The 13,001-nt window shown below is 40.8% G+C and overlaps 1 protein-coding gene across 2 annotated transcripts in view; it reads left to right on the top strand.

Annotated features, from left to right (window-relative positions):
• Gtpbp8 (GTP binding protein 8 (putative)) overlaps positions 1-7,931 on the top strand; it is a 35,263-nt gene extending 27,332 nt beyond the window's left edge. The window contains exons 6-7 of one of the 2 annotated variants that reach the window (XR_009225024.1): positions 95-2,989; positions 5,825-7,931. Coding sequence is in view for 1 of the 2 variants with exons in the window: in XM_058572878.1 (XP_058428861.1) it covers positions 95-263 (169 nt within the window). In the remaining variant the exon portion in view is untranslated. Of the gene's footprint in view, positions 1-94; positions 3,284-5,824 lie in introns of those variants that run through there. The other variant, XM_058572878.1, reaches the window with a different exon arrangement.
• Positions 7,932-13,001: the final 5,070 nt, after the last annotated feature.

Genomic DNA, 13,001 nt, shown 5'->3' with positions numbered 1-13,001 from the left:
GCAGCGACAGGCGGCCTTTACCTGAGCTCCACAGTGTGGGTTGCAGAGTCCTTGCTATATGTGACAAAGGACTTCCTTGTTCACTCTTCAACAGGGCAATTTTGGTCACTCTGCATCAGAGGAAGAGCACTCTGAAGAACAGATTTGAGAGGGAAGAGGCTGGAGACATGGAGACTAAAGAGTCTATCGCAAATGCTGAGGATAGAAATGAGGAAAGCCTGAACCTTCAAGCACTGGTGCTGGAGACTGAGAGTGTAACTTAGGTAGAGGTCTAGTATTTAGATTTTTACCTGTCTAGGGTGTTTTCTAGATTTTCACCTTGCATCTGAAATATAGCATTCAGAAGAAGAACCAAATTAGATAGGTGGCAGGAATAATGAGATAACTATTGATATCCTGAATTTGAGATGACCCATTGGCTGTTCACAAGAAAATGTCCAATTCACAAATTAAATAAATAGCTGCAGTGTGATTACAGAGGGAGAAAATGGAAATAATGACTTTGAGATAATATGTTTTAGAAGCCTAAATGAGAAGGGAAGGCAGAGTTTATGTGGTAACAGAGAGAATCAAGAAGGGTATTGTTTTCCTTTTTTCAGATTTTTAAAGATGATGTGTTCATCAGGGGTCCACCAGTCAAGCAAAAATAGTAGCATATGAAGGTATTTGTTAAAGAAATTGGCTTATGTGATTGTGGGGATTGGATAGGAAAGTCCAAAATATGTATAGCAGACTTGAAACTCTCAGGCAGAAACTGAAGGAGCAGTCCATAGTGGAATTTCATCTTCTTCCTTCTTGTCTTTAGGGAAACCTGTTTTAAGTCCTTTCAACTAATTGAATCAGGCTCACTCAAATTACTTGGGGTACTCTCCTTTGCATAAAGTCAACAAATTGTGGATGTTAATCACATCTACAGAATACTTTCACAGCAACACTTAGATTAGTGTTTGGTTGAATAACTAGGTACTGTGTAACCTAGCCAAGTTGATTCATGAAACTGGCCATTGCAAATGGAAAATCACTTGATCGTATACATGCTAAGAAGAAGGAAACAAAAAAGAGTAAGAAAAGCTGGACATACTCAAGAGACAAAAGGAAGATAATTGATGGACAAGACCCATTCCATTACTCATTCAACAAAGTATTTGACTAGCACCATATCAAGTACCAGAGGTGACAACAGGAATGTATCGAGTGCTTAAGTAAAGGGATTGACTTGTCTATCAAAGAACCTTTAGTATCTGAGCCAGGAGGAAAAATAAAGATAGCCATAGATATGGATATGTTTTGAATGCAGTAATAGAAAGATGAGGGAGCCTAAAAATGAGAGCCTTTGTATTAGTAGAGGAGGATTTGAGATCATTACCAAGAGTAGAAGATAGGGATGTTATTCTGGATGAATAATGGAGGGAAATCAGAACTTTCTTGAACTGGGGTATATGGAAGGAATGCAGGCTGTGTACATAAGGAAGTCAGGTTTTAAGGCCATGCTTTAAATTTCCTGTACGATGAAGAAAGACTGTCACAGATGCAAATGACCAATAACTATCAAAACTTTGTCCACCTCATTATCCAAGAAACACAAATAAAATAATTTTGAGGTACTATCATATAGACAAAGTAAAAAGTGTGATGGACGTCTTGTTACTAGGTCTTTCCCAAAAAATTTAGACTCGAAGTTATCCTTCATTGTTGTAATCCTAAAAATTGAAAATGATTTTGTATCCACACAGTGAATCTGTTCTAAAATTTAGGCAGTGTAATTACCCCCTACACACACACACACACACACACACAAATCTTACAAGGAAATCAAATGCATAAAATAAATACATAAAACTGGAATTGCACTTGTTAAGAAGCATGGTAGAATGCAGGGTTGTCCCATTAAAGCCTCCTGCCCCAGGCCCCTAGAGGCAGATCACAAGAAACTTTAGTGAGGTAGCTCTGGGAGATAGATTTAAAAAAAAAAAAAAGACCTTTAGTAGCTGGAGACCAGGATTTATGAGCATGACTAGTCATGCTTGTCTCTTTAGTTAGATGAACATAATTTCCAGCATATGCTTGCAACAGATCAACTAGAACAAAAATATAATTTAAATGCCACCAGATTCAAAGACTTACACAATGTACCCACAAATGATTTGCAGCTAGACTGTTTGACTAAAAAGACATTCTGAAATATAGAATGATCATCATGGGTTGATTTTCAAAGAAACTTGTCTGAGAACCTGCACATTTCTTCCCAGAAAAGTTCTATATATAATCAGAGAGCTCAGTCATGGGTGTGTCACTCATCTTCTCTAAGAGGTGAGGGGCACCTGCACCCTACCTTCGGGTGTGTACACCTTTGCTGCCCTTAAATAAATGTTTGCTTGTGCCTTGCTTCCGAAGTGCCCTGAAATTCTCTTCTGCGATGAAAGTGAAGAACTTACCGGGCTGAGTTAAAGTCCATTTCTTCTCTTTGGAGGGACGTCCTTACCCCCCACCCTCACCCCCTTCAGTGATAATTCCATGAAAAAAAAAAATATGTATCTACACATTGAAGAGAGGATCTGGGGGATCCTAACAAAACCATGATAACTTTTCCAACAATAGGGTATATCTTTCCTTCTATGAACTTATTTGTATCTTCCATTTTACAAGAAAAATAGAAATGTTGCTGTTATAGTGAAAAAAAAAAACAACCTTATTTTCAATGCCAAAATACTGTGCGCCAAAGTCTTAAGGTGTGTGTGTTTGTGCATGTGTGAGCATGTGTATATGCACCAATATATTCAGATATACTTTTTGGCCCATTCACCTATGGCCTTTGAACTTCAATCTGGTGCTTCAAACTGCTCTGTGATGCTGGGACTGGGACTCTGCAAACTACTTTCTTTGCCAGTTGTTGTTATTCCAATACAGGCCACTAGAGGGAGGTTGAAGGCAGGAGGAGGAGAACTTACTTCTAATGGTGTTGCCCACCAACAACCACTCTTCAGCCCAGGTAAGTGCAGTTGGTTCCAGGCCCTGGCTCCCTTTAACATACTCTTAGAACTACCCTTAGAGGTACTAGCTATGCCTAGAAGGCGTTCCCAAAGATCTGAGTGCCAATTTTGTGGTCCCCTTTCTCTAAAAGTCTAAATTCTGCTAACCCCAAATTCTTTGCTTTGTTTCAGGGATTGTAGCTACTTTCACATACACCTCTGTGTTACCTCAGTGGTGTGGTTTTGCACTTCATTTACACCAATGTAATAAATTCTTACATTTCTTAAATTCTCTCTGGTGAAATACTGATAACATTTTTTGGAAACAGAGGAGATGCCAGGAAACAGCCCCCCAATTTGGTATCTGAAACTAGTTCGGTTATGTAAGGACTAAGGAGTTATGAACACAGAACAATCTCTTCATGAGGGGAAAATGGATATTAGAAATCCACAGTGTGCTGTGTCATTGTACCTAGTCATCCAAGATTGATTGTGATTGTGAGGGGACCAGATGATCTCCACTGTAACAGTGATGCTTCTGAATGCACTGGAGACCCTTCAGAAAATAACATTCTTGGGTCTCAAGTCCTAGCTCAAGTCACAGAGAATCAGAGAGCACTGATACTATTCTTGAGGACACCTACCCTTATGACCTCATCACCTCCCCAAAAAGCTCCACCTTCTAATCGGTGATTAGAATTTAACATATGAATTTTAGAGGATACAATGTTCAGGCCAGAACCTTTGGTAAATTTCTCTTGTGTATCTATCAGATACTCTGCTAGGGACTGGAAGGCAACATATAGCAAGCACTCACATGGTCCTTTTCCCTAAAAACAAACAACAACGACAACAACAACAACAAAAAACTTATGTTGGCCATTAAGCAAAAGAATAAAAACTCTTGGGATGTGATCAGTGGTAGAACATTTGCTAGGGATGTGATCAGTGGTAGAACATTTGCTTAGCATGCCCAAGGTCCTGACTTTGATCCTCACACTAAAATCAAAACAAAACAAAACCCTCAATGTAGCCATGGTGTGCTGCCTCACCTCAGAACCAGAGCAAAGGGGCCAGCTTTCTATGGACTGAGATCTCTGAAATTATAAGACCCATATAATTTTCCTCTTCTAAGTTGTTTTATCAGGTATTTTGATAACAGTGATGAAAAGCTGACTAAAACAAGTGTTTATATGTGTATGGATATATTTATATATACATATATATATGTGTGTGTGTGTGTGTGTGTGTGTGTATGTGTGTGTGTGTATGTGTGTGTGTGTGTGTGTGTGTATATATATATATATATATATATATATATATATATATGAATATGATAAAGCAATACATCACAAAGGTTTATAACCTGGACTGTGGAAAGAAGACTGGATTCAAATCTGGGTTCCCATGAATACTTGCCATGTGACTTCGAGCTAGGTGCTTAATCTCTTTGAACCTCAGTTTTTGACAGAAATATACTCCTAGATCACCCAAGGTTCTGAGCAGGGGTTCCTGGTCTGCAGTGGCTTTGTTCCAGCTCTGATCCCATCTGGTGGCTTTCCCTGTCCTCCAGCTTCACCCTCACTGCTGAAGGGGAAAGAGAGTGTGGAAGAGGTACAACTGCTGCTTAACAGCACTGGTCTGAAAATGGCTTCCTCAGCGATTTGGCCACACTTAACTCAGAGACTGGAAGAAGTTGCCCAATGTGCACCCAAGAATAAGGAGAGCACAGACGAGATTTATAAGGAGTAAACTGGGTAGGAAAGTTTAAAAGTAGGAAGCTATTGTCAGGGAAGTGTCTGAATTTATGTGGTAGAGATGGATGATCCTGATGAACCTTTTGGGCTCTCACTTGAGGGTACATGGCTGAAGTTAAATGGATGTGAAGGTGACTGGAGATGAGAATAATGAAGTACCTGGGATGATAGAGGACTTGGGATGGAGAGGAACAAGTTTTCCAGGTGACATCACTGTGACCAAAATACCTGACAAATATTCTACCACTGATCTAAATCCTAGATTCATAGGATATATAGTTCAGTAGTAGCTCATGTGCTTAGCATGAATGAGGCTCTCAGTTCAATCCCCAGCACCAAGTAAATAAATAAAACCCTAACTCAGATGTCCCTGGTTTTCACTGATCTCTGAACCCCCATCTCACTTCCCTCTCACCTCTCCCATGATGCTGCCTGGTCTGCCTTGTTCTTGAGATATTTGGCTCAGTTCTACAAGCAGCTTCATGCAGGTGAAGGATGCCTCCCATAGTGCTGCCACAAGACCACTCAGCAAATACTCACTGAAAAAAATGATGAATGAATGAATGAACTCATAATAGAAAAGCCTTCTGATATGAACCAAGTACTAGCCTGGCATTGATAATTTCTTAATAAAAAATAAATAAAAAGAACCTCACAATAGCTCTAGAAATCACTGGAACACATTTGAAAGTGCATGGCTGAATACTGATGCATAATATGTTAATGTTCCTATATACTAGTCTCAAAAATTTTCCTTGATTCTAAAATTCTAAAAGGCTTCTTTCATGGAGTATATTTTAATTAAAAACATGCCTCTACCTTGGTGTACTTTTTGAGAATTTTGTCAATTGTAGGCCTTAAAAATTAACATATTCTCTTTCAAAATGTAACTTGCATGCCAAGTCTTAAGGAGACAGACTCTCACTTGCACTGAGAAATTCTCATAAGGTATAAGACTAACATATTCCATTTGTATTCCTGAAGTGAATTTTGATTTGCAATTTGATCTGAATGGATAAGTATCAATTGTAATTTGAAATGTGGAATGTATACGGATACACCCATTTCCTGGGCCAAATGCTGATCCTCACTTTTCAGAAATGTTGAAAGATAACCCTACGGGAATCTTGGGATTATCCCAATATACATGAAATAAGAGTTGAAGAAAAGGAAGAGGTTGGGAAAGAGAAAGGAGAAATGAGCTGCCAGCAAACAGAGAAAGGTGAGATTGAAGCTTCAACTGCTAAGACAGACTCTCATAGCTCCATTCATTTAATTTATCTTTCATTTATAAATCTAGATTCACATTTTAGTAGACACGAATAGCTTGAAGCGAACTTATTCCCATGAGCCTTTGCACTGACACCTTAAGTTCTGTTATGGCTTGTTCAATACGCATTGTTTCCACCAGAGAGCAGCAGGAAGCTGTACACATACTACCCTTTAAATTGGTCACTGAAGCCACCAAGAGAAACCTGATAATCCCAGCTTCACAAACCCAAACAGAATGGAGACAAATCGATTTATACTTGGCAGATGAGATTCAGATAATCAAAGAAATGTCTCCCAGGCAAAGTAGAAGCACATGATTTCCAGGCTTGGCCCCTGAAGAGGAGGCAAGTCATGTGATTTGAAGGCCTAGTTTTGGATGGGGGTAGCATAACCTAAATTCATTCTCAAGGAGCAGAATCACCTGATCCTGGAAATGGCTAGGCTAAAAAGAAAAGAAAAAGAAAAAAGGAAAAAGCTGATAATCAGATAATTGGATGTATTTTCTCCACATTAAAGACTAAATGCCCAAAAATTGGACTTGGAGAAAATGGAATCATTATTTCTCCTCTTTTATAGCCTTGAGGCAAAATTTCCAAGTCAAATTTATAAGGTGTACAGGGATTTGGTTGCTTGTTTTGCTTTCTTCTCTCTTGCCAGTTACCTCCTGAGAGCTGGGCACGGATCAGTGAGGTCCCTCCATCAAGGCTGCCAGCAAGTCTGTGCCTGATTTGGTGAGTTTCAGAAAAGGTACAAGTACTTCCTCCCACCAGGGCCTCTAATGGAACGTAACACCTTAGAACTGTGCCAAGGGAAAGAGCCAAGCCACGTTTCAGTGTCTGCTGCTAAAGCGAGGAACCATCTTTTCTGCCCAAGAAGCTGTTACTGGAATCTTTAAAGTGCTGGATTTAGAGTGCTGGTCAAGAAAGATAGTCTGTATACACCCAACATTTCTAAGATATCCTTTATCTGTACAATTACACACACACACACACACACACACACACACGCTAAGAAACAGAATTAGGAGAGTCATGTTCCTAGAAGCTTTCTCTTTAAACCAGTATTTATTGCTATCTATTCTCATAAAATATACCATGGGAGATGCTGGCATAGCAAGAATTTTGCCTCAGTAGTACATAAGAAAACACGATCAAAGCAGTGCGCAGATATATTCAAATAGTGACAAGGAACTACAGTGTAATTAAGCCAGTATGTAGGGTCACATCTAAAATTTAAAATGAAGGGTATTACCTCCAACAGAGGATTAATATTCAGAATATATAAAGAACTCAAAACCTTAAGACTATAAAAACAAATAACCCAGTCATAAATTGGCAAAAGAACTAAACAGACACTTCTTAAAAGAAGAAATACAAATGGCCAACAAATATGTGAAAAACAATTCAAAATCCCTGGCAACCAGGGAAATACTAATCAAAACTAAACTGAGATTTCATCTTACTTGTTGGCAGGACTGCAAATTAATACAATCACTCTGGAAAGCAGTATGGATATTATTCAAAAGAATAGGAATATAAACACCATGTGATCCTGTTATACCACTCCTTGGTATTTATCCAAAAGAACTGATCAGTATATCACAGAGATATGGGCACATATATGTTTATAATAGCACAGTTCACAATAGCCCAGTTAGGGAACCAGCCCAGATGCTCCACCAACAGATGAATGGATTTTTTTTTAATGTGGTATATACACACAATGGAGTTTTACTCAACCATGAAGAAGAATGAAATTATGGCATTTGCTGGTAAATGAATGGAACTGGAGAACATCATGCTAAGTGAAATAAGCCAGCCTCAGAAAGTTAAAGATTGAATGTTTTCTCTCATATGTGGAAGCTAGAGAAAAGTAAGGGGAAAAAAATCAGGGAATACCATGAAAATAGGCAGAAGATCAGTGCAGTACAGGAAAGGAGTTGAGGGGAAGGGGGGGAGGGACAGGAAAGGGAGGAATTTCGGAATGAAAATGACAAAATTACTCTATGTACATATATGTCACAGTGAATTCTACCTTTATTTATATCTATAAAGCACCAACTTAAAAAAAAAAAACAGTAAGTAATAGAAGGAAGACCTGTAAAGAAGAGGAAGGGGAATCAGGGTGAAGAGGGGAGGGGAAGAGGAAGCACTGGGGGTTGAAATGGAGCAAATTGTATTCCATGCATGTGTGATTATGTCAGAATGAAACCCACTATTATATGTAACTATAATGCATTAATGAAAACATTTTTAGAAATATTAAAATTAACTTTGAAAATCCCTCCCTGTGGGCCAGGGATGTAACTCAGTGGTAAAGCATTTGCCTACCGTAAGTGTATGAGGCCCTGAGCTCAATCTCCAGTATTGAAAAAAGAAAACCAAAATCTCCCCCTATAAGCTTGCAGGTACTCTAAGAACAGGAATATTTAGTTCCTTATTCAATTCCAGATGCTTTGAACATTTCAAATGCTCAGTTAATATTTGTTAAATGAAGAAAGCATTTTAAAAATGCACCACCACATCAGAGATCGACACACTGTCTCTTAGTGAATCTATTTTCAATGATATTTTTCTCCTTCCAGCAGTAAAACAGATGATGGTCTCTTCAGAGAGATGGAGTTGATGGCTGGGCTGTAAGAATCATGTTGTGGGCATTTTAGAAATAACCTTAGTTAGAGGGGCCAGATAGTTGCTCACCCTAGAGAAGGGCATGGGCACTGATACTGACCAAACACATGGAAAATTCCCATTTCATATGGTCTCAGGAATAGGGTTTCCAGATTTAGCAAATAAAACTACAGGGTGTTAAGTTAAATTTGAATTTCAGATCAATGAATTTATCATGGGACAAACTTATACTAAAAAAGAAAAAGTATGTCTCTGATATTCAAAACCAGCTGGGCATCCTGTATTTTAACTGGCAACCCTACCATGGGGTATACAATTTCTAAGTAGAAGGGTAAAAAGATTGCCCAACCTTTGAAATTGTGATCTCTCATTCTCCCTGGCCACAGGGGTTGTAGCCTTTAACTTCAGTGTCTGAATGCTATTGTAGGTTGATGATGACAGTGGATTCCACTGAATCCCATTAAATGAGTCATAAAAAATCTAGTATTTGGAAATGTTCCTCAAGCTTAAAGTTTTTGTTTTGTTTGCTTCTTGCTTTTCAAGAGTGTACATTACAAAAAAACTGCTGTGTTTGCTTCAAAGGCTCACCTGGTGCCACTGTCAAGTCCTGAGGCTTTGGATAGTCCTTGTTTCTCCCCTCCATAGTGGGCTGGACCCAGGCTCCCAGGTGAGGGGGCAACCTCTGCATGGAATATCCTGCTTCCTGTCAACTGAGGCATTGGGCTTTTTGGTGATGGTCAGGGTTGGCTCTTTTCTCTCTGCTTGAGTACATTCAGGCTAGCATGGGCAGGGAAACTCACAAGGGAGATGGCCAGTCCAGGAGCACTGGGTGGTCATGACTTCCTCTCCTATCTGTGACACAGATCCTTCAAATTGGGCTGGAGTCATGGTTTCCACATCCTGCGGTTGGCTAGCCTACCCACCATGATTCCTTCTTGCTTGGGGATGCCCTGTGTGGGCCTCAGTAAGGAATTTCTAGGACATGGCATCTGGCTTCCCAGAGGAGGAAGCAGAAGTAGAGCAACTGGTGGTTTCCAGTCTTGAAGGTCTGGGATCAAGTACTATCAATAGTGCTGGGGCCACCAGCTCCTAGCTCCTGGGAACTCTGGGCATGAAGGTATTCTCATCTCCACCTCTCCTGTTCCTCCAAGGAAGGGAGGGATATTCTGGTTCATTTCTAGTTCAGGTGCCAAGCCCTAAGCTCAAAGTTCTGAGAACCACAAGTAAGAACCTTCAGTAATCATTCTTTGATCAAACAAAGGGTATGCCCCATACTTAATATAATAATTTCTTGGCAGATATCTGTGTTTAGAAAATTGAAAATAGGCTTAGAATGCCTTGTGTTTCCTACATAACTTCCAGTCAATTATCAACCTCCTCATGATAGAGTGGATCTGACGCCCAATACTGGGGGTGGGTCAGGGCGTCACAATGGGAAACTGAAAAAAGGAGGACAGGATTAAACAATGATGACATAAATTCAACCTTTCCAACATAAAAATGACTTAGAAAATGTGATCTCCAGACTTCTATTCACAAACATGCAGAGCCAGTCTTTCCTGAGAACCCATACCTAGCTGTGACCTTACAAAAGGCACAGGTCCATCTTCACCCTGAGCTCAACCCTGTCCTTCCTGGATCTGCCTTGCCTGATGCCTCAATGGACAGATATCCTAGTGCTTTGCAGGAGTGGGGGTGGAGGAGTGGCAGAGGCAGTGGCCCCAACACTATTGATAGACATTATACCAAGAACTCCAAGAAGAGAAGATTCCCATGACCTCCACAAGCCTTTGGGGAGGCTACCAGCTCCCCCTCTCTACAGCCCTACCTGGATAGTCTGAACCTCCAGGCCCCATCCTTCCCCCACCCCCCAAAAGGCTTCTGGAAGGCTCAGCACTCTGCACCCAGGCACCAATAGCACTAGGAATCAGCCAGTACACACAGATGCCTTTCCACTAGAAGATCCACAATCAAAAGACCTCAACACTTAAATCCTAAGAATCTTGTAAAGAAAATGTTCTTTTGTTACTTGTAAGCATTATCACTTTTTATTGAATTATGCTGTGAATGAGTACCCTTGAATCAAATGAGACCAATTAAATTAATGAAAATAAAATGTTTACCTTTCTAGAAACTTCCATCATATTGATAGACCCTTCAGACCTTTTGCAAAACAACACCAAACCATCTTTCAGGTGGATAACTCAAGCGCTATTTCTTCCTAGAACTACCATGCTTTACCTTAAGATTTCTGAACCTTGGCACTATTGACATTTGGGATGGTAGAATTGTTTTTTCTAGCAGGCTGTCCTGTGCATTACAGGATAGTTAGCAGCATCTCTGACCTCTGCACACTAAATACTAGTAGCATATACCCTCACCCTCTAAGGTGGTAACAACCTTAAAATGGCTGGAGACATTATCGTGTGTCCCATGGGGAACATGTGTCCCATAAAGAGCCACCAGAGGAAAAATCCATCCCCTACCCAGAACCACTACTCTGACTCATAAGACAGCTTCCCTTCTATGAACGCATTTTCCTCTGTCCTCCCCCAACACACACACACATGCACACACATACACATACACACCTATCTTCCTGTTCCCTTTACCTGAAACACTTTGCTTTTCCCCCTTTCCACTGAGAAACTCATGCTTATTCTTTAAGGTGTAAATCCAATGCCGCTCTTTATAGCTGGCAGTCTGTGCCAGCTCAATTTTCTTTCCCTAGTCCCAAACACTAAAAAGTGTTCACCATATGATGTTGCCGTGACTTGTTCCCCCTTCCCCCTTCTCCCAAGAGGCCATGAGTTCCTTAAGAGCAAGCTCTGTGCACCCCTACTGCCCAGCGTGGTTTCTGTGTGTGTGTGTGTCCTGACAAATATACACAGCACTCTACTCAAGTAAATGTTTTTGTTGAGGCATAAGCCAAAGTTGTAAGCTATGTCATTTACTATATTTTCTAAAGGAATACAGGAATTTTAGAATTTATCAAGAAAACTGATTTTAGTTTGTCTAGGACCCCCACCACTCCAGACCTCTACTGGATACTGGGTAAGAACAAGTTGATTTGAATAGAGACAGTGGAGGTTTTCTTAAAAATACTCCCTTAATATCAGAGACAAATGTGGGTGAATACAGAAAGGCAATGGGTTGTGACACCATCCAAGTGAAGCTTTACCACATGAATTCATGTGGGCTGGAAATGAATGAAAATCAGGATCAGGCAACCCCGGGACAGGCAAGGAGAAGCCATTGCTTTCCTAACAAAAGGTGGCAGGAACCATGTCAGAGTGACCCAGGATTGGAAGTGGAAGAAGGGAAGGGGAGTAAGTAGTAAATAATAAAAGTAATAAATAATATCATCAAATCTTGTGTCTGGATGCTGGGATGCTGATTGACCACTCACCGAAATGTAAATATTAGGGAATGAAGGGATTGAGCTCAGCATTTGGGATACCAGTGGGCTAAAGGTCATAGACATGGCTGGAAATGGGAGTGTGAGGCTCCAGAGGAGCTGAGGCACCCAGGGACCAGCTTTGGGAGTCTAGTACTGAGACCAAGGGACCGTACAAGATGACTGAGGAAGGGCAGATGGGATCTATGATAAGAAGGGCTGGCGAGGACGCCAAGCAGGAGCAAGAGGGAAGCCAGGAACCACATGCTATGGAAGCCAAGAACGAATGACAGTTCAAGATTGTGACATTTCAAGGATTTCAGTGGGACAAAAGTTGGTGTGAATGAGAGCTTCGGATGGGCCAGTGGTTTGTTGATCAGGGGGTCTGTTGACTTGGGAGAGGTGAGACTAGGGGGGAGGAGGAGCTGAAAGCCAAACTGTGAGAAGCAGAGGACCATGGAGATTGTGACGGTGGAGCTAGAAGAAACCAACCCCTCAATGCAAAAGTTAGTAGGAAGAAGGCAGGCAGCCCTGCAATAGCTCAGGGGGATAGCAGGGTTCAGAAAGGTTCTGTTTGTTTTTAGGTTGTGCATGACTGGAACTTGTTTGTTGACAGAGCAAAAGGAATAGAGAAGTAGAAGATTCTGAAGCTTTAAGACAGACAACTTAATAAGCAAAGTCTTGCAAGGAAGTGGGATGGGATCTGGTTCCTTGAGGAAGGGCTGCCTTTGAAAGGAGTAAGGGCATCTTCCCCTTAGAGAAAAGTAAAGAAGGGGTTAGGAGTAATGAGTCACATCACCAAAACAAAGAGGAGCATGGAGGAACCTCACTGCTAGACATTCCCACCCTGCTCGAGCAATACGGTAGACTGTGCATAGAGGCCTGCAGAGTTTGTGAAATCCGAGTTCCACACTGATGATCCTACAACAGGTATTCCAGGGAATTGACCAGAATTGATTTAAAAGACTGCAAGGCC

This window comes from Marmota monax, unplaced genomic scaffold (assembly GCF_021218885.2).
Source record: "Marmota monax isolate L192 unplaced genomic scaffold, Marmota_monax_Labrador192_F-V1.1 WCK01_AAM20220418_F8-fsc00119, whole genome shotgun sequence".
In the NCBI taxonomy this organism is placed as follows: domain Eukaryota; kingdom Metazoa; phylum Chordata; class Mammalia; order Rodentia; family Sciuridae; genus Marmota; species Marmota monax.
The sequence above is the reverse complement of the archived record's forward strand: the minus strand, read 5'-3'. Positions and strand labels throughout refer to the sequence as shown.